Raw genomic sequence first — 22415 nt, forward strand, 5'->3', positions numbered from 1 at the left:
ATGGTTTTTGAAACAACTTCTTCAAGCCTATTTAATCTCTCTCTGCCCGGGGGAACAGATGTCTTTTCCTAATCTCTTGCTGTTTATAGCCAGTACATTCTTTCACTCCAAAAGGTTCGCTTTTTTATTCTATTATGTATCCAAAGACCAACCAATCCTAGTGCCATTTTTTGCAATTTACTTCAAAGAATGGATTTGAAAAATCACACTTCTCCCTATTAGCCCAAAGGAAGCTGAGGACAATGATGCTTTTGGTCTCAGGTGAATCTTTTATTATTTCAAACTGAGATAAACATTTTTTTCAAAGACAGTAGCACAGTCATTGTCACAAGCATGTTAATATGTCTATTTTGCAAGAAAGAATATACTACAAGTCATGCTACTCATATTTTCAATAGTGTTCTGACAAAAAATAAAGACATTTCCAATTGTGTCAAACATATAATGAATAATGAATTCTATTTTCCACCTTTGGGTAAATAAATGGTGTCTTTTGGTGAAGTAGTGGAAAATAGACAAAGTGAGGGCTGCTTCTTAAAACTGCCCATTGCTCCAATAACCATTAGCCCCGTTTGCTGAACTTCTCAGCTATTTTCTGTAGTTCTAAATCCATTGCAGCCAAGTTTTCAAGTTCTTTTTCCTGGAAAATACAGAAGAGTGAAACCATGAGGTCCCGAATCAATTGGTTTTACTGTCATGTTAAGAGAGTATGAATGAACAGGGGAATTTTAGGTATGTTAGAAGCTATGTGAATCAACCTACGCCAGTGGTTCTCAAAGTGTGGTCCCCTGGCCAGTAGCATCAGCATCAGCAGCATCACTAAGGAACTTTTTGGAAATGCAGATTCTCGGACTCACCCAGAACTTACTGAATCAGAAACTCTGGGAGGAACTAGGAATCCATCATGATTCTGATGCACATTCAACTTTGAGAAGAAGTACCACTTACCTAATCAATATTAGGGAAAAACATTGTGTGGGTAGGTACAGCTCTAATAATGTTACCTCTCCAAGATGTAAATATCTGATCGTACAAGGGCATGAACCAATGGTAGCAAACTAAATAGCAAAGCAACTAATTTCTGCATCACCTGTTCTCCCTACCCTGGGTGATAGTAATGAACAGTCCAACAGCCAAAAGGCAGTCACCAGAACAGTAGTCAACCTGGGCTGAACATTGCAGTCACCTGGGAGCTTTAAAATGTCCTGATGCCCAGGCAGCACCCAGTCCCAGTGAGACAGACTCTCTGGGGGTGGGTCCCAGACCAGTAACTTTCAAGCTCTCCAGACGATTCCAAGGTGCAGCTGGGGTTGAGAAGCCCTGCATCAGAAGAATGTGGGCCAGGATGTGGACATTGGCTACATGGCAGGTGGAAATTGGTCCCAGAGGTGGTATCTACTCTGTTACTAGGGCACTTTTCTTGTGGGGATTAATTCCCACCAATTTGTCCGCATTAATATCATATAGTCTTGAACACAACATACTAACGTTGACCATAGGAAGTTAATTTTAAACAAAAGCCCCATGTCATACCTCTTCCTCTGTCATAACTCTCTGGTCAGCCCTGTCCTTTTCATTTTCTGCCTTGCTGCGTGGGCTCAATGGCTCCTCAGAATCGTAGAAATCTGGAAATTCGGCTGACTTCTTCCTGTAGTGAAGGAGCTGGTCCAGTTCAGCCACTCTGTCATACTGCCTTTTCAGATCCAGCTTGGGCGCCCTGGCAAGGTTTCTATTCTCATAGCCCCAATTCACATCCTCCGAGAAGGGCTTTTTCTCCCACCAGTCATAGTTGTATTCTGGGAAGAAATTCTTCTCATTCAAGGTCAGCCCATTTTCCTCTTCATCCTCGAGAAAATTGTCAGCCATGTTGTCTCTTCTCTCAAAATGGCTGCTCTTCCACTGGAGAGGGTCATAGTATGGGTTGAACAGCTCCCCTAATCGCTTCTTCTTCTCAGTGGTGTGATGGGGGGCGTATTGTCTGTCTTGAAACCTAGTTTCTTCCCTATTCTCTTTAGTGTCTTGCAGGTCTTCCTGCTGCTGCCACCTCCTTTGGGCTCCTTCCTCACCGTAGCTGAGGTAAGGTCTGTCCAGCCCTTTCCACTCACCTGGTGGACGTCTCCTTGCCTTGTCCAGCTGGCTTTCTTGAGCATGGTGGTATCCCTCCCCCAAGAGCCTTTTTTCTTCTCTGGTGTCAGGTGTAGAATAGGCACCTGGCTCCCCTCCCCTGCCTCTCTGATGGTGTCCTTTTCCCCCTTCAAGGCCCTTCTCTTCCTCACTTTCTTCATTATATCCATGCGCCATGTTGTCAAGCTCTGAGCTGGGACGGTCCCTCTTGTCTTCCTCGTCCTGACTCTCCTCACCATGAGGCCTTGGAGCCCTGTATGCCTCACTTCCTCTGCTCCCATATCGTACCCCCTCCAGGTCCTCGGGGGCCTGGATACCTGGATAACTCCTTGCTTCTTCCACATACTCTGGTTCTTCTTCTGAAGCCCTGGAATGGGTTGAAGGGTGGTCCCTCTTTTCCCCTAAATGCGCCGTGCCCATGTTTGGCTTTCCAGGTTCCTCCAAGGGGTGTCCCCTTTCTTTGGAAGGAGGATTCCCTTCTTGAGAGGACCTGTCAGGTCTGCTCCTCCCATGGTGGTGTCTGGGCCTCGTGCGTCGTTTGGACACCTCAGACATACTGTCTTCCTTACTTTCCTCAGACTCTTCCTGGCTTTGGGGTTGGCTCTTAGACTCTTGGGGGTGTTTCTCCTGACTCCTTGTCTCCTCTCCACTCTCCTGGCTACTCTTTTCCCGGCTGTGTGTCTTCTCAGAGCGCCTAGCAGAGTATGTATCGGATCTGGCCACCAACTCCTCTTTTTTCTTCGCTGAAGCCTGGTTTCTTTTGTTGAGAAAAGCGTTTTGTCCTTCTCCCGGCTCTTCAAGGTGTTTCTCTTTGCTGTCATCTTCCCCGCGCTCCACTTTCTCATAGTTCTCTCCCTCCATCTCCTCCCTGTCCTCTCCCTTGCTCTCCTCAGAATGGTGTGTCTTTGCTTCTTTGGAGACTTGACCGTCAGAGGGGTAGAGGCTCCCCTGGGGCTCGCCTGCTCCCTCTCGGCTGTGCCCACCTCCCTCTGCCCATGTCTCTGTGTCTGCCTGTGTCAGGCCTTGGGTGTCCTCCTCTCCTGGGGCTCCTGCCTCCTCCTTGCTGGAGGGCCTGTGGGCTTCTGAGGCATCAACTGGGTCTCTTAACAACCTCACTTCAAACTTTGTGTTTTCATTTTCACTTTCATCTTTGTCTTTGATCTCTTTTCCACCTATAATGAAAATATAAGAGTAGATATAAGTTCAGAATTGCTTGGGGTTCAATAAGCACCAACCTTGGTGATCATGACAAATCCTAAGGACACTGAAAATTGCTTGAATAATTTTTTTTTTTTTTGAAACAGGATCTTGCTCTGTTGCCCAGGCTGGCATGCAGTGGTGCAATCACAGCTCACTGTAGCCTCAAACTCCTAGGCTCAAGCAACCTTCCCGCCTCAGTCTCCCCAGCAGCTGGGACTATAGTCACACACCACCATACCCAGCTATTTATTTCATTTTTGTATACTGGGGCTCTCACTATGTTGCCTAGGTTGGTCTTGAATTCCTGGCTTTAAGCAATCCTCCCTCCTCAGCCTCCTAAAGTGTTGGAGTTATAGGCATGACCCACCATGCCCCACCTTGAATAATTGTTTAAGTTAATGAAGAATATACTCAGATTCCTTTTAAAAGCAAATAGTATGAAAGCTCCTTGGCTGTGTTTAAATCAAATAATAAACTCTCCATGTTTTTATGTTTTCATAATAACCAACATCTCTCATTGGTATTATCAATAGTTAAATTGACATCCAGATATATAGATTTATGAGATATTAGAATTTTGAACCAGAAGAAATCTTAGAATTCATCCAGTCTAGCCTCCTCTTTTTGCAGATATTGAGGACACCAAGACTCAGACTGGTATAATTTGGGACCATTCTTACCATATTTACTCTAAGTAGGGCTTAAAAAGTTAGCATTATGTGAATGGCTATAACTATAATCCAGCTAAATAAAGTTAAATAGCAAAATGGGAAATACCAAGATTCAAAGGAGGTTTTAAACATTTTAATTATTAGTTTGTATCAGGCTTTTATTATCCAATCAACTGTGTAGACTCAATATAGCACTAAGTTACAATAAAACTTAGTAATTGGTAATTAGAGGGATGTATATTTCTTCCCTGAGAAAACTACACAGCCGTGGAAAGGACCATTTCTCTCTTCACTCAGGTCCTGTCCACTCAACATGTTCTCAGATGTTGAGGATAAACTTCACTATGCAGGATTATATTTGTGTTTCATGAGTCAGCAGTAGATGGTATAACTGATATTTTAACTGACTGCTATTCTCTCCCATCTTTTCCAAATATCAAGAATTCTTTTACTAAATCCTCCCTAACTCAAGGGCATCCCATGAATAGACATATGTAGTTAATGCTGTCTCAGTTGATAGCTGGGAGGGCTTGGATTTCAATTTATGTCATTGATTTCAGATAGAATGGCTGGAGCCAAGGCCACTGACAGTCTGGGTCTACACTGCAGGAGCCACTAGCCCTTTGTGGCTACCGAGTACTTGAAATGTGGCTGGTCCAAATTGAGACATGCTATACATGTCAGACACACACCAGATTTCTAATACTTCCTATGGAAAAAAAGAATGTAAAATACCTCAATAATTGTTTATATCCATTATACATATGTTGAAAGGATAATATTTTGGATGTATTGGATAATACATATTTCAAATAACTTGGCTATACAGAAATTATAAATTAGATAAATAGATTAGATAAAAATAAAATACATTTTTTTTTTTTTTTTTGAGACAGAGTCTCGCTTTCTTGCCTAGGCTAGAGTGAGTGCCGTGGCGTCAGCCTAGCTCACAGCAACCTCAAACTCCTGGGCTCAAGCGATCCTCCTGCCTCAGCCTCCCGAGTAGCTGGGACTACAGGCACAAGCCACCATGCCCGGCTGATTTTTATATATATATATATTAGTTGGCCAATTAATTTCTTTCTATTTTTATGGTAGAGACGGGGTCTCGCTCAGGCTGGTTTTGAACTCCTGACCTTGAGCAATCCGCCCGCCTCGGCCTCCCAGAGTGCTAGGATTACAGGCGTGAGCCACCACGCCCGGCCTAAAATACATTATTGAAATGAATTTCACCTGTCTCTTTTTACTTTTTAACTGTGGCTACTAGAAAATTTGAAACTATGTTTGTAGCTCACATCGTATTTCTATTGAACGGCACTGATGAGTCATTTTGAACTGGTATCTACAAAATGGAAAAAAATTGATCTGTTTTGTAAAAATGTCCAAGAAATAGCAGACTGCCTATATGTCTCTGTTTAAAGCCCAGCCTGGCATGATAATAATATTCTCATGTTTATAAGGCAAAGGAAATGTCCCTGACCTTTCACACCCAGACACCCAAGGCCTGGCCCATCTGTCACCAGTCCCTTTGCCTTTTAAGAGCCAGGAGTGGTGTGTACAGCATTGGGGCAGAGCTAGCCAAGTGGGCACAGGTAAGCAGGGGGATTTTGAGCAGTGGTATTGACTAAAAAGTTGTGTGTCTCCCAAATTCATATGTTGAAGTTGCTAATCCGTAATGTGATGGTATGTGGAGGTGGGGCCTTTGGGAAGTAATTAGGTCATGTGGATGGGGCCCTTGTAATGAGATTAGTGCCCTAATAAGAAGAGACATGAGGGAGAAAGATGATCTTGCTCTTCACCAGGTAAGGACACTGAAAAGTTGGCTGCCTACAAGCCAGGATGTGGACCTTCACCAGACACTTTGATCTTGGACTTCCAGCCTCTACATCTGTGAAAAATAAATGTTGGTTGTTTAAGCCCTCCAGTCCATGGTATTTGTTACAGCAGCCTGAACTAACAGGGGCAGATACTTATGTCATTCTGAGAGTCAGCTGAAATATTGCTGACCAGACAAAATCTCAGCCTCCAGCTACAGAGGCTATGTTGCCTCTTTTGTCCTGCCTACTAGTTTGTAGGGTCTTACGTGTCAGGAACAGAAGTATTTTTAATTTCTCCCTGTTAAAAATATACTGCCTGTAGCAGCTTGTACCTGAGGCTTGGCACTTCCTCCTAAATTTAGCTTTAAGCTCCTGCAGGTAAGATTGGAAGAGGGCTGTGATTAGCAGTACACAGTCATTGCCGATCTGTAAAACCAAAGTGTGAAGCTCACTCTTAATATCAAGCAAAAAAGGGGGAAATGCACCTGTCATGCTGCAAGGATGATCAGATCAACCCTGGTCAAAGAGGTTCTTATGCTTATTAAGAAACTGGACTACGTATTGGCTAAGATCTCTTGAAGCCATATAACAACAATTATTCACTATTCCCCAAATACCCATTTGCTCGGTGAGTGTATGCTGACTCAGAGACGCGCAGCAGAGAGTGGGTGTGGCGAGGGGCTTGGGGTGGGACAGGCTGTATAAAGGAATTCACCACCCAGTTGACCAAAAGCTTCATCAGTCTTCTGATCAGCTTAAGACACATCCTCAAGAGAAAGACAACTAGAATAGGGTAGCAGCTGCAAACTGGTAGCCCAGAGGTGAGTTCTGTTTGGCCTAAACAGCATTTTTAGTAGATTTGAATTCAGAGATAATACTTAAATACCAGGTGATGTCACTTAAAAATCAAAATTTTAACTTCTTTTTTAAACCTAACACCTGATAACAGAGTCTGTATTTCTCCACACTAGGACTAGAGCTGAGAAATATCTGCTTTCCCGCAGAAGGGGCATGTGCCCTCCAGTTAGTGAGTCACTTCCTGTCCTGCCTGACTCCTTTATGTTATCTGCCTGTCTAGCTCTGGCTGGTGTTTGAGGCCGTTTAAACCTTCTCCATCTCTGCATTCTATCAGCCTCTGAGTATAATGTTTGCAGGGTCCTTACAGACATGGGTCATTTGATTTTTACCAGTTCCCCTGGGGCTCTCTCAAGAGACAGGGCACAGTCAGTAAGGGTGCAGAGGCTAGAGTTGCTGTGCCGCAGAATAAGGGCTGAGCATCGGATCTTCATGGCAGGCAGAGACAACGTCTCTTAAGCAATCTTAGGAAAAGGATCTCTGCAGTGACAAAGATCTGCCTGCAGTGTGGGACACTTACTCTTCTTCAGGACTTGTCGACACTCAGGGGTGATGGGTGGATGGGTGGACTTCGCCAGGGCATTTGAGAGGACCTCGATGATGCAGCGGGTCACCTGGGGGGGAACCAGAAGGCAGATTGGAAAAGCTGGTGTCACTGGGATGACAGATTACTCAACCCAGAGATGCTGTCAGGGAGGCTTGACTATGGGACCTGTACTGATGCCGGATCCCTATGGCAGAGATACAGATTTACAGACTGTAATGAAACTCCCAAGACTCTACACAGAACAATGCAGGAAGGCATTGAGTTGAGATTACCCTGAGAAGGGAAATAAACACCCATTTCTGAACCAGTCAGAAGGAAAATGCTGTGACAACACAGCTATCCTCAGGGGTGCTAAACCATCCAGGAAGGATGTAGGAGCTCAGCACAGGAGGGGTATCCATGGGCTCCTTCTCTCAGGGATGAAAACCTGGCTTTGTCAGATTATGTTGTGTCTTTCTGTTTGTGTGTGTGCATGCACGTGTGCATTTGGTTTGGGATGGCAGAGAGTAGGAGAATCTTGAGTCTAGATACAAGTCTAGATTCTAAAATTAACATTTTAACTTACCATTTCTTCATTGTGATTCCTGGTATCCACTGGGGTGGAACTGACAGCTTTGAAGGAGAAAAAGAATGGGAAATGGCTTGAGTTGGTGTTTGGAAGCTATGCAAACCCAAACTCACAAAATCCCCCCACATTAGGTGGAGAGAGGGGCAGAATCAGCTCTACAGAGTGGAGATATTGGGGGATGATCAGCACGGGGCCACAATTATCCCAATTTCATGTACACACACATGCACACCCGCGTACTCATGTCCACACATGTGCATACAGTTGTTGTCGCCTAGTAATGTCTTAAGTATATTTGGAAACAAATGTCATCTTATATCCAGTATAAATTAAATTCATACCACAGACAAGGAGGCCTTCTGGGGTCCTGGAAATGTTCCGTCGACTGATCTGGATGCTGGTTACACAGGTGTGCTCATTAAACTGCATACTCATGATCTCTGCAGTGTTCTATATATTATACTTCAATAAAAAGTTTAAAACTAAGTCTAAATAGAACCAGAGCATCCTCCTTAACCCTTCTCTTCTGCCTAGCCCCAGATGAGTAAAGTTCTTTGGCTCTCTCTGCTTATCCCTGTTCCCAAGAAAATTTCCTCCCTAGACTCCCTTCCTTAATAAAAACATGGTTACGACTCTCTTCCATAATTAATTATCAATACCTCATTTTACCCCCTTGTTCAGGCCTTTATCTGAATGAGCTCGCTCATGCATCTGTATCAATGTTGTGTTTCTCTCCCCCCGTGTAAAGAACAGGGGAGGTATCCAATTCTCCCAGTGCAGTATCAAGTCCATAATGTCATATGCAAATTGGTGTTTAACAACTGCTTTATGAGAATACTTTAAAAGGAAAAAATTTAATTTATTTAAATCAAATTTTATGAGATTCTGCTATTTTAAAGCAGCAGTTGAAGTAGCTTTGTCCTCTTAAAAAATGCTTCAAGTAATTTTAATTTTCCAGTGCCATTTCTTTCTCTTTCTAGGCTGCTTTGATTCTCTTATTTTTCACTTTTGCTTTGTTCTGCCTGATCCCTTTCCTTTAGAACAGCCCAAAGCGTTTACATACAAGTCTACCTCTACAGTTCTCCCGGAAGTCCCTGGAGTAGACAACTGCTATTATGGCAGGAGAAACTCAGTGCAGAATATTATTCTAGGTCCTTGAGACAAGACAAGAGCTGGCTGGGGCAAAAGCAAGATCCCCCAGAGATTAAACATAGAAGCTACTTGTGTGCAGTTCATTTATGAGTAGCAACCTGACCTTTCCTCCAACAATGCTTTGCTCTCCAAGCCTCTTTAAACATCCCTTACCCCCAATCAATTACATATCATAGGGCTCAACCTAGAAATAAGACACCTGTTTCATTTACTCACTTTACTAAATTTTCCTTTTCAAAACATGGCCTAGAATCTATTTCCATTGTTTCAGGAGGCCCAAAATTATCCAGCCCATTTAGAATGATTTAAATGTCTGAGAAGTGGCTAACAAGCTATGAAGACCCCAAGTTCTTCCTAAAATGCAGGCCAGACAAGATCTGGATGGCTCACTTTTGGTACCAAAAGTCCAATATGCTGGGCTGTTCTTTTATACCTCAAATACCTGTTATTTGAGAACACACCCACTTTGGCACTTTCTCTCTACACCTGAAATCTGTAAAATCCTCTGGACAGAAATAACTATAAGAGAATTACTCCCCTAATAAACTAGAAGTTTCCTTTTAAAAATCTAGCTTTTACTAAACCTTCTTTGGTAATGCAGTTTCTTGCTAATACTTTTCTCTTTTCTTCACAAATATAAAATAGATGCTTTTATTAACTATTGGTATTGTCAACGTATTAATAGTTATTAGATTTGAGGGCAGAGAACATTTTCTTTTATTACTGTAGACAATTTTTAGCTTACATTTGTTATTACAGAACAGTCTTATTTCTCTTATTGGGGCTCTTTAGACCTCCTTTTGGTGGCAAAGAACTAGGGTCTGCTTGTGAAAGTACATTATACATCTTGGTGAGACATCTAAGTGCCACTGTATTTCTTCCAATAGAATCTGTGATAGCAAAGTAATAGCCAAAGGCATATTGACTCCCCTAAAGTAGTCAGATCAGTCAGATTCAGGGAGCACAAAAGAAAATCTAATGCTCATGTTAAAAGTGAAGTAATCAAATGGTAGTAAAATTATCAAATAATATGTTAAATCTGAGAATAACTTCTAAATTATTATCTCATAAGACTACTGAGGTTTGATCTCAGATTTAATATATAGCTGTAAAATAATTTAAGCAAGCTCTTCTGAATGCAGAAACCATTTTACCTAGAATAATATGGATATAATGTGACTACTTCACTCATATTAATTTTTAGAGTGCATAGTAGCTACCATAAAATGTTGTGTATCTCCTTCCAGAAGCTCTTAAGTGTAAGAAATGACCTAGATGGTTTCCCCTAGCCCTGCAATTTTGCAAATGACAAACTCTACTTGAAAGCTATCATATCTTATTGCCAGGGGTTGGGGGCAGGTGAGAATGAAGAAGTGACTGCTAATGGATATGGGGTATCTTTCTAGAATGTTAAAAATGTTCTGAAATTTAATAGTGGTGATGGTTACACAATCTGTGAATATGCTAAAAAACCACTGAATCCATCCATTTTAAAAGGGTGGGTTTTATTGTGTGTGAATTATAGCTGAAAAAAGTTGTAAAGAGTTTCATGTCTCCATTTAGCTGCTGTTAAAATATGAAATTTTATTAAAATAAAAAATTATTAAAATATTCTGTAACATAAGAGATCTATATTTTACCACAAGAGTTAAATAAGTCCTACAAGTGCCACTGTTTTGTGGTCTACAGCACAATGTACAGTACAGCTTTATCCTCTTAAGCAATTATTTTCTGAAAGTATTTTGGCCATAAATAATTCTAAATTATTTATTTAGTTTTCTTTAATAAAATTAAGAACATTTATTGGCAACTTATAAGAATGGCAAGAATTTTAGAATATTCTAAATGTTTATAGCTTGCAATAAAATAAATTACCACTTGCTTTCATTTTGTCTCTCTCTACATTTTGGATCCAGTATTTGCTGTCAATAAAAGCTTCATATTCATGGATGGCACTATCTTGATTCTTGTTAGGAATCTCAATCTCAGATATGAACAATTTTCTGAAGGCCATTAAAACAGCCAAAGAAAACCTCTAGTTTAATTTGGTGGTAGTATACTTACTACTCAATAGTCTCAATATTGATAGTGACTTCAATACACACACACACAGACACACACACACATTTTTCAGATCTTTGGAGATAATTTCTTTGACATTCAGAGTAGTTTGAAAGATTAATCCTATAATCTTCCACAAATAAAGAGAAACTCTCAAATATCTACTACTTAAAATTGCATCCTCCTAAATTGACTGTAACATTTATTTTTACTACTCCAAAGATACTTCTGTGGTTATTTTATACCAGGTGTTTTCCTGGAATACAAAAGTCAAAATATCTCCTATAGTTTCCATTCATAACTTAAAAATGAATTAATTTGAGCATGAAATTACCTTTCTCTAGAGTTGGAAATACAAAACAGAAAATATTCTATTAAACCTGTATATATATATATATATATATATATATATGCACACACACATATATTATACATGAACATGTTAAGAAAAAATATCTTATATACATATGGGACTTACTCTTATTTCATCATATTTACATAATAAAGGAAATTATGCAGATGCCAGCTAATATCATGCTACATGTCTTCCAGCCTCCCTGGAGTCACCTGGCTTTAAAAAATGCCAAACAGATACAGAATTTGACTACAACGAGTCTCTCTGGATGGGCAGCGAGAGCGTGGCATCTTAGAATTGAGCACAAAATGTGGGGTTTCCTTGGAGGTGTGGCACATTTTCTATCTGCAGAAAAACTCAGATGTGAAAAGACTGAAATTCTCCTGGTTGGGGTAGGAAGCCCTCGGGCTTTTTCCAAGTCAAACGGGGGAGGAGGACATGGAGTTGAAAGGAAAGACCCAGGAAAAAGAAGACACGAAGAACCTCAAGCCAGAGAGAAGGCGTCCACTCAACCCTCCCTCTCCCAGGATCCGCCGGCCCAGGCGGTGCCGGGAGCTGCGGGGAGGCCCGAGGCCGGCGCTGTCCGCGGTGCTGAACAGCTCGCCGCGCCCACTCACCGGCCAGCGCCGCTGCTCCCAGGAGGCTGAGAAGCACGGCGGGCTGCATGGCCCCTTCGCCTGAGCCTGCACGAGGAAGAGGACGGCGGCTGGACCCGCGAAGTGAGGTGCCCGAGGACGCCGAGACGGAGCTGCTCGGGAACCAGCGTGCGTCCCGGTCCCCGCGGTGTGGCGCGGTTGGCGCAGGCCCCTCTCTTTTAAAGGGCAAGCGGGGGCCGCAGGGCCGAGAGGGGCGGGCAGCCAGGAGGGGGCGCCCCCAGCTCAGCTCTGACGTCACGAAGCCCTCCCCCCCTCCCGCTCCCACACACACCCCTCCCCGGCGGCAACGCAAACAGGAGGAAATTTACGCCAGTCCAGTCGCCTGGGTTGCGGGGTCTGGAGCGGGGGAGTGCGGGGGAGTCGGGAGTCAGGCGGGCGAAAGAATGGGAAGGGAGAGGGGAGGTTGTGCACATCTGAGACAGGAGAAGAGGCGGGAGGTCCTGCTCAGGCTGCCCGAGGTTGCCCCCCATCTCCCCCGCACACACCTCCAAATCCAAAAACGTGTTTGAGGCTGCGTGTATATGCGTATGGTTCTGCTGAGAGTGTGTGCGTGACTAAGTCTGTTTGTGTCTCCGCCACCTAGCAGAGGAAGAGACTCCTGCTAACAAGAGAGGACTAAATGGTTGGTGGGGGAAAATGGAAAAGAGAGTGATGGCTTTAAAAATAAAAGGTGCAGCCACCTTTTATAAGGTGCAGCCACCAATAATAAATAATAAATATTTATTATTTTAAAAATAAAAAATAAAAAAAGGACCTGCTATTCCTTCTAATTTTTGGTCTTTATATCTGTCTACCTATCCATGAGTCTATCTACTATTCATGACTCTCTCTTCTCTGTCTCCCCCGCCCCTCTCTGAATACATAACATACACATACGGCTTAAAAAGTCAGACTGTACAAAGGGGTTTACTATAAAAGTCCCTTCCACCTCTGACTCTACTTCTCAAATTCCCCAATTCCTCTCTGTGGTCAACAGGACTTAACCACTTTCTGTGTTTTAGGCTTATTGTATTTTGGTACATATATAGCTGCATCTTCCTTTGAATGACTGCACTGTATTTCATTGAATAGATACAATAGAATTTATTTAACCAGTCCCCTTTCTGATGGATATTTATTTACATTGTTATCCTTTGGATTTTAATTATTTGTTTACAGCACAGCCTTAATCTCAGGGGTGTGTCGTGGGATAACCTTTTTGTTATAACTAGTACATTCTACAAGCCCTGTGCATACTCTTTTGCTTTAAAATTGAGACTGGAAAGGATTTTGTTATTATGTGTGAGAAAAAGGTGAAAACATCTTGCAGAATATTTTCAAGATTGATTTTCTCAGCCTAATGATGAATCAGGAATAAGCAGCAGGCGAGTACCCGGCACAGAAGAGGAACAATCTTCTCTGATAACACAGACTTTGGGGGACAGAGTGAGACTTGATTTGAAATCTCTTCATTCAGGGAATGAAGATGTCTGCAGCAAAGCTAAAAGGAGGTTTTCAGTTTCCTTTTCCTGAAAATTAATTATAAAATAGGCTCAAAATCTTTTTGCATGTGCTAAATGGGTGGATACCTCTTCCTTAAAAGGGAAGGTTGGGGCTGGGTGCAGTGGCTCATGCCTGTAATCCTAGCACTCTGGGAGACCAAGGCTGGAGGATTGCTCCAGGTCAGGAGTTCGAAACCAGCCTGAGCAAGAGTGAGACCCCGTCTTTACTATAAATAGAAAGAAATTAATTGGCCAACTAATATATATAGAAAAAATTAGCCGGACATGGTGGCACATGCTTGTAGTCCCAGCTACTCGGGAGGCTGAGGCAGCAGGATCGCTTGAGCCCAGGAGTTTGAGGTTGCTGTGAGCTAGGTTGATGCCACGGCACTCACTCTAGCTTGGGCAATAAAGTGAGACTCTGTCTCAAAAAAAAAAAAAAAGGGGGAAGGTTGGGAATTATTTTACCAAGACCACAGTCACAGAGTATTTAAAAGAGTAGTCTTGAAAAGGATAGTAGTGGAACGATTGGTCAAATTCGAATAAGATCTATATATTACTTTATCATATTATATTAGTGTTAATTTCCTGATTTTGAAAATTGTACTGTGATTATGTAAGAGAATGTCCTCATTTTTAGGATATGCATATTAATGTATAATATATAGAGATAAAAGGGTACCATATGCATAACTTACAAGTTTTTGGAAAAATGTAAAGATGAGAAAAGAGAGGATGCTAAGGCAAGTGGGGGCAAAATGTTAACATTTGGGGAATCAAGGTAAAAGATATATGGGAATTTCATAGTATTTTTGCATTTTTCTGAAATTTTAAATTCTGTTAAAACAAAGAAAAAAGAATATTTTGGGCACAAGAATCTGTTTACAGTTTCTGTAAAGCAGTGAGTACAGAAAAAGAAGCTGTTGAGTGAGAGCCCCTCTTTGAATGCAGATCTGCGAGTTTTTCCTCTCCTGTTGAGATTGTGTAAGAATTCCAACTACTGTTTAAAATACACCAACTGCCAATAATTTTTTTAAATCGCCACCCTCCAGGAATGCCTCCATTTTAGTTTTCCAGTGACTTTTCTTTCTTCTTGATCCCTTGGAAAGCATGGAGTTAAACAATGTTAATGTCATCTTGGGCCTTCTCAGACTGGGCTTGAGCTGACTTTATTATTCATGGAGACAAATCCTGATGTAAGAAAAATGTTTTCATTATTATCAATTGGATTGAAAAGGGGAAAAAGCATCCCTGGACTGTAGCCATTTCCCACATTCAGACTTAGCCTTCTTTTAAAATGTTTCATTATTTTATAAACTTGTTATGACTTTGCCTTTAACATTTAGATCTCCATGTACCAGGGAGGAAAAGCCATCAGGAGAAGCATTTCTCAGGAATTCTCTCAAAGCAAGATGAAGGAGGAAAATCAATATTTTTCTAAGGAACTGATGCTTATAATAAACATGGTATAAGATAGGAGTATAGTCACATTTTTTACCATATCATCACCAAATTGTCCTGGGAATGTTTACTGAAGTGACCATCCTTTCCCACCTCCAATGTCATTTTGAAAAAAACATCTAGACCGGGAGCAGTGGCTCACGCCTATAATCCTAGCACTCTGGGAGGCCGAGGCAGGCAGATTGCTCGAGGTCAGGAGTTTGAAAGCAGCCTGAGCAAGAGTGAGACTCCGTCTCTACTATAAATAGAAAGAAGTTAATTGGCCATATATATATATGTGTGTATATATATATATATATATATATATATATATATAATTAGCCGGGCATGGTGGCGCATGCCTGTAGTCCCAGCTACTCAGGAGGCTAAGGCAGAAGGATTGCTTGAGCCCTGGAGTTTGAGGTTGCTGTGAGCTAGGCTGACGTCACGGCACTCACTCTACCCTGGGCAACAAAAGCGAGACTCTGTCTCAAAAAACAAACAAACAAAAAAAACATCTAGAGTCCACATACACATGAGTATGTTCCTGGACTCTTCCAGAGTATTGGTCCATTCCATTTCATTGGATTATTTCTTCCTTGGAGCAGTACCACACACTTTCTCTATCATTGTTATCTCTTTTTTTCTTTTGTTTGAGACAGGATCTTGCTCTGTTGCCCAAGCTTGAGTGCAATGGCATCATCACAGCTCACTGCAACTTCAAACTCCTGGGCTCAAGCGATCCTCTTGCCTCAGCTTCTCGTATAGCTGAGATTACAGGCCCAAAGTTAGTGATCCCAGCTAATTTTTTAATTTTTTGTAGAGACAGGGTCTTACTATATTGCCCAGGCTGGTCTTGAAATCTTGGCTTCAAGCAATCCGCCTCAGCCTCCCAAAGTGTTAGGATTATAGGCATGAGCCACTGTGCCTAGCCTATCATCATATCTTTTTTAATAAGTCTTGATATCTAGTGGAAAAGGTTTTCCAACCTTGTTTTTCTTCAGGAGAGTATTGGCCATTGTTGGTCCTTTGCATTTCCATACAAATCTTGGAATCAATTGTCTGTTTTTCATAAAAAAAAAAAAAAAACTTGTTAGGATTTTGATAGGAATTACATCAGATCTGGTGGCAAATGAGTATTCCTCTGGCTATAACAAATTACAGGGACAATCCCAACATTAATGGCACTCTACCTACTCTAGCAGAGTTCACCAGCTACTCAGGGAGTAAGGGTGGGACAGGTGTAGGGGAGTTCTAGAGATGGAGGGTGAGCGCACAGCATGCCTGGAAAATGGCACTGCCATGGCAACAGCCACCCCACAAATGGAAATCTACAGAATTCCCTGTGTTTTCAGCCAACAGGATAAATATTATCTCTTGTGACTTTAAGATTTTTTCTTAGTAAAGGGCACCATGTCAACAAGTACTTTTCCTTGGGCGGTTTTGTCCTTGTTTAGTACCTGGTTTCTTAGGTCGGATTCCTGATGCACTTTTTACAGTTGAGGAAAAGCTGTTCTGGCTTTTAAAAGGCAAAACGGCTGGGGTTTTTTCTCTTTGTTGCAGACTGGTAACAGAAGCATCAGTGAAATGTCAGGGAGTTGGCTTCCCCCACGCTTCTCTTTCCCCTGGAGGTGGGTTTGTCCTTGGGGTGTGGTTTTGGCAGGAATTAAGGCAGAGAGCTAAAGTGGGGAGTTCGCAACCCTACTGTCCACTTAGAGTTTTTTAAGGCTGAGAAAACAAAACTCTTAGAGATAATGAGTTAGGCTGGAGGTGTTTAAATTAAATAAAATAAAGGGGGTAGTTGTGTTGTGAGTTTTCTCTTCAAAGGGGCAATTATGTGTTGTCAGTTTATTTCCCTTATGTTCTGTTTGATAGTTTATTTTCCTCTGTTAGCTAGGTTATTAGTAAGGCCATGTTTCACACAGGTCATGCTTGCTTACTCAGTGGTAATGCACAGAGGTAAGGAGAAAGAGTTAGTTCTAAAACCCACAGAGAGAACACATTATTCATCTTAGGCATTTCCTTAACAATCTTTTGCTTTAACATTTAGTTCTAGAATTGATAGCGTAAAGACTAGATCAATGTGGCAGGATGACAGAATGCTCCAGCCTCCTTCAACTTAAGCCTCCAGAAGAGACCAGAGAGAGATTTCACACACATGCACGGGTGTACCCCTCCCATATACACTGCAACAGATGCTGCTGATTCCCACCCATTTCCCTCATTCATACCATTTTGTTTATTTATTTTTAAATTATTTTTTGAACAAGTATTTCATAGCAAAGGTTTAGCTGCTATCATTTTTTTTTTTTTTTTTTTGGTAGAAATGGAGTCTCACTATATTCCCCAGGCTGGTCTCAAATTCCTGGCTTCAAGTGATCCTCCCCTCTTGGCCTCCCAAAGTGCTGGGATCACAGGTGTAAGCCACCGTGCCTGGCAAACCATATCAGTTTGGAGCACACTGGCTTGACTTCCAATGGCCAAGACCTGCATTTCTTAGCCTGACAGCTTTCTCTGGCCACCAAAGTCAACACTGCTATGAAGATGGCAGGCTGGAAGTGCTGGGGAGGGAAGGTCCCCAGGAACAGCCCTCAACTGACGCTTGGCAGGAGCCAGTGTACAGTCCCTATATATTCGCAGATCCCTCTGGAGTGTGTGTTCTACACAGGCCCTGAGAGTTCCCCAGTGGAAACTGTCTTAATAGCAAGCTCTCTATGGCTGCCTTTCCTTCCTGTCTCACTTCCCTAGTTCCCTGTTGCTGTTTCCTAGAATTATGTCCAAAATATTATTTGCTATCAAATATTTGTCATGGTCTGCTTTGGGGAGAAATTGAACTATGACACAAATCTATAGCAGGCTGTGAAATAGAATTGTCTTACTATGTCAAATTTTTGGCTGAGTCCTCTGAGCTAGAGGTCATGGGTTTTAAGGGCCCACATGTTCCCAAGAGGAGCCAGTCACAGCTCTCCAAGACTGGCTAACACAGGGCCAAACTGGCACAATGACTGTCATACACATCTTTGCAAAAGAAAAATAGAAATGCAAAGGGGACTGATTGGAGAAAGATTCATTTGAAGGGGGTTTGTAGGGAGTCCTATGCAACTTCATGATGCTTCTTCCTACCTCAACCAAGTAAGAGGCTCCATAAAGGACAGCTCATAAAAAGTGGGGTTGTCTGTAGAAGGGAAGACTGACTTCTCCTTTCCTGGCTGGATGTGTGCTGAGCTGTGGGGATCCATAGACCTCCCATGATGCTACCAGAGGAGAGTGGGAAGGAGACCAAAGGGCACTTTAATCCTTGTCCCCAGGAGTTCCAAGAGTTAAGTGAAAAAGGTATGGGTTGGTGGGGAAGGGGCAGCTGGAGCAGCCTGCAATGGCAAATTGGGGAGAGAGGACAGCGGCTGGAACACCTGTGTGTCCAGAGACTTTCCCTGGGCCAGGTGGATTCCATGGAGTGTCACTAGTCTCAAGTCATCCCCCAAAGCCCCTGTCTGATGGAGCAAGGGGACTCCAGGGATGTACTGATGATGGTAGCCAAGGGTCACTGTGAGAGATCAGTCAGAGAGCACATCCCTGTCTGGGATTGGTGCAGGAAGGAGGGGCCCTGGAAGTCTCCAGAGAAGCCACAAAGGTTCCCTGTGAGTGGGCAAGCTGGCACCTGGAGGTGGGCACTGAGTGACCAAGAGCGAGCTACACAGGTGATCTCTGGTCTCTCCTCCAACTTCTCTGATGCTCTGCCTCGTTCTCCCAGACTCGAAGGAACTGGGGGGTGAGGCCGGGCAGTAAGACAAGAAACAAGGAGAAAGAAAACATGCGCCAGCCCTTCCCTCTTCCGCATGGCTGGTTCCTGGTCCGGCAGTAGCCGGGGGTTGGAGGAGCTTTGACTTGGGCAGAAAAATGGAAGTCTGGGTTTAGATAAAACAGTTGGAATGGTCTGGAGTTAATAAAAAGCCTAAGATATTGTTCAAGGGTGAGGAGAGGAGATTTGACAGAACATGCTTGACGGCAGCTGTGAGAGAAGATGGAAGCTATTTCCTGAGTGTACTTTCCAAGTTCTGCATGTTCAAAATTGCAAATGTGTTATGTAGGATTGCGAAATGTTTACACATTGCTTACACATACCAGTGCTACAGTAGTAGAGAGAAGGTTCCGATTGGACCAAAAATCATGAAACATTCCCAAAAAGATAAAAAGTAGATGAATTCATGCCCAAGGAGAATAAAATCACAGCTCCTCAGCTAGGACTAAGGCAAAAGATCGGAGGAGCTTTGGGGTTACTGCAAGCCTAGAAGCAGAAGGGCACCTGGGGGTGACTGTTGAGGAGTCTGAGGGGACCTGGTGGAAGCACAGAAGGTGTGGCCTGTCCCGACTCCAGCACTGTGCAGAGCAGTGGGTGGCTGAGGTGTCAGGGCCATGTCCTCTTCTGTTGGGTTCTTGCCACCTCTTGGCAGTGACTTCTCTCTACATCTGCTGCCTCTTTCTCCTCTTCCTCTGAAAAGCCTTCTATCTATGGCACTCTTCCTAGAGATGTTTTGGAGTTTGGTCTTATTCCAAAATATGTATACAAATATGTGGAATTTCCAGCATGCAGCCAGAAATTGTGGCCTTGACCCTGAAGTCACACCCCTTTCAGGCCAGAGTGGCTGATGGGCAGAAGCAGTCCTGGGCTGAGCGTGCTGAAGGCTCCGTCCCCTCCTCTGCCTGCTGAGTCTCCCTGGCCCTGCTCTCGCTGCTCGTCCTCAGGCTTCAGGAAGTGTAAGTTGGTTCTGCCTCTGTGATTCCGAGAGGTTTGGCTGACTTTGCTCTGCAAGGAGGCATTCTTCTGCTGAGGCGGAAGTTTTAATTATTTATAGTGAATATTAGAGCACACCAACTCCCAGGCAGGCCTCTCCTCAACAGAAATGTATTCTGTAGAAGTAAATTCCAGGAAGACTGCATGTAGGTTAATTTCAGTTTTATGACTATGAATACATTATTTTCCAATAATTCATACTGGTCCTTGAGGAGCCACTATTGTTAAGTAAATACTTACTTCAGATGTAATTGCCTATATTTTTGTTCTATGTAACAAAGATATAGATGTATAGTGGACCATTTCTCAAATGGTTTTTGAAAAATTTTTATATATTTTAAAACATTTTTTGTAAAATTTTTCAGGGTCTCTGTGTTGCTCAGGCTGGTCTCAAACTCCTGCCCTCAAGTGATGCTCCCGCTTTGACCTACCAAAGTGCTGGGATTATAACTGTGAGCCACCACATCTGGCCCACTTCTTGTAAATTTTATTAGGTATTTGCTCTCTGTCTCTTTCTCTCTCCCCTAGCTGACTTTATTCACTCACAAAGCTCAGAAAAGAGTACCAATATAATTTTATATTTCCATATAAATATGGTGCTATCTGAAACAGTAAATTACCAATGGATAAGCCAGTCTCAACTCAATCTTTTTGTCTCCTAGAAGGCACATTATCCTACCAGGTGTGAAAATGCATATCTGAAGACATTGGATTTGGTCCCAGTCTAGTACAGTGGAGGCAGAATTCACAACTAACTTTAGAAAAGACAAGAACCTTTGCAGAAATATGACCAGAGGCAAAGTCGTGCCCCAGGTCCTACAGACTAAAGCAGAAGCCTCAGGGTCCATCAGACCTGAGTCTCTTGGAACACGGGCCAGTTTCCAGCCTGCAAAAGAAAGTAAAGAGGCTTCCAGAAGACCCCACACAATTACAGCCCAAAAGAGAGTAAGGAAAGGTCTGAGCACTGTGAGGGAAGGGGGCGCCTCCACGGAAATGGTTTAGTCACTGAAGAGTGAACCTCAATCCCCTAGTTCCTGAATTCACACAAGGACTCCATAAAACAGAGAGCAATATTGAAAAGCTAGAGCAATTGCTGGTTTGCATAATAATTTAGTGTTTTATTGAAATCCTTGGGACACTGTTTTGGCAGTGGAGAGTGAGTATGTAAGAAGCAGAAGGCACCACACACAAGCTCCTACCCTCTGCCCCTGGTAAGCCCACACGGTGGTATTCTCAAACGCTGCTCCTTCTTACTTTGAGGGAAAAGGGCACATAGCAGCTCACGCCAGGCTCAGAGCCAGCGTTGAGACACCAAGTCAGGCAGTGGCCCTTAATCTTCTCCTTTCTATGCCCTCTTTTGCATTTCTCCTGATATCTCATGATAAAAGGAAGACATGAAAAAAACTCGGGGAGATGAGGAGGAAGTAACTCAGAGACCACGCTCTGTGTCCTTGTCATTCTGCTCTTAGAGTAAGCCTCCAAATGACCCAGCTCACCCAGTCTGCCTGCCCCATGAGTACCTGATTAACATACCACACACCAGCTCCCAAAGTGAAGAGGTAATTTGCACAAAATGTGCTATTACAAAGTGCTAATGATGCTGGAAGGCTCCAAACCAATATTATCCCTGGACCATTGCATAACAATTTGTTCCCAAAGATATCCAGGGGCAGAGAGAGTCTATAAGTAAAATTTTATTTTATTTTATTTTATTTTTGAGACATTGTCTCAGTTTGTCACCCAGGCTGCAGTACAGTGGTGCAATCATTGCTCACTGCAGCCTCAAACACCTCCACTCGCGCATCCTGCCAACACCTCCAGCTAACATGCGTAGAATTTTAGACTCAGTGCAGAGGTTCCCCCATGGACATTCCTCAGTTAAGAACCTTCTCAGGGCCGGGCGAGGTGGCTCACGCCTGTAATCCTAGCACTCTTGGGAGGCCGAGGCGGGCGGATTGCTCGAGGTCAGGAGTTTGAAACCAGCCTGAGCAAGAGCGAGACCCCGTCTCTACTATAAATAGAAAGAAATTAATTGGCCAACTAATATATATATAGAAAAAATTAGCAGGGCATGGTGGTGCATGCCTGTAGTCCCAGCTACTCGGAGGCTGAGGCAGGAGGATTGCTTGAGCCCAGGAGCTTGAGGTTGCTGTGAGCTAGGCTGACGCCACGGCACTCACTCTAGCCTGGGCAACAAAGAACAAAGAACCTTCTCAGGATCCCTCAGCTCATAACTTATGGCCCACTCAGTGGACTGCTCTGGCACCACCTGAAAACCATAACTCTCAGGATAGCATTGCTGAGGTGCAGGGAACCTGCCGAAATGGACATTTCTGTGAGCCCTGCAGAGTGGGTGGTGGGTTGGAAGGCCTTCCAGCACTCCAGGGAGAAGGGGCTTGTTCATCTCTGTACCCTGACAGCATCTAGCCCAACCTCACTGAGGATTCCCTGGATCACGTGGTCCACATTTCCGCGGGGTTAAGGAAGTGTTGATCTTGTGGCATCACTTGACTGGTTCTGCAGTCCTCATCTGTCCACAACTGCCATGCCTTACTAGTGTGTTTCCCATAGTGGCTGCACCATTTTACAATCCCATCAGCAACGTATGGAGGGCTTCAATTTCACTACATCCTCACTAACACTTCTTATGATGTAACTTTTTTTTTTTTTTTTTTTGAGACAGAATCTCACTTTGT

General features: G+C 43.1%; 1 protein-coding gene across 1 annotated transcript; it reads right to left on the bottom strand.

Moving 5' to 3' along the window:
• CHGB (chromogranin B) lies at positions 1-12138 on the bottom strand. Its single transcript, XM_012755233.2, has 5 exons — positions 11968-12138; positions 7780-7826; positions 7188-7281; positions 1534-3296; positions 1-640 (listed from the first exon to the last, which is right to left on the bottom strand). The coding sequence occupies exons 1-5, from the start codon at positions 12014-12016 to the stop codon at positions 563-565; spliced, it is 2031 nt and encodes a 676-aa protein (XP_012610687.1). The 5' UTR covers positions 12017-12138; the 3' UTR covers positions 1-562.
• Positions 12139-22415: the final 10277 nt, after the last annotated feature.

The sequence above is a fragment of the Microcebus murinus genome, chromosome 16 (assembly GCF_040939455.1).
Source record: "Microcebus murinus isolate Inina chromosome 16, M.murinus_Inina_mat1.0, whole genome shotgun sequence".
NCBI lineage: Eukaryota > Metazoa > Chordata > Mammalia > Primates > Cheirogaleidae > Microcebus > Microcebus murinus.

What these genes read in the sequence shown, in the direction of transcription:
- CHGB (XM_012755233.2), bottom strand. Translation starts at nt 12,016, where the DNA reads ATGCAGCCCGCCGTGCTTCTCAGCCTCCTGGGAGCAGCGGCGCTGGCC. An exon ending in GGAATCACAATGAAGAAATG is followed by an intron (nt 7,282 to 7,779) that starts GTAAGTTAAAAT and finishes GTTCCCCCCCAG; the next exon opens with GTGACCCGCTGCATCATCGA. An exon ending in TCGACAAGTCCTGAAGAAGA is followed by an intron (nt 3,297 to 7,187) that starts GTAAGTGTCCCA and finishes TTTTCATTATAG; the next exon opens with GTGGAAAAGAGATCAAAGAC.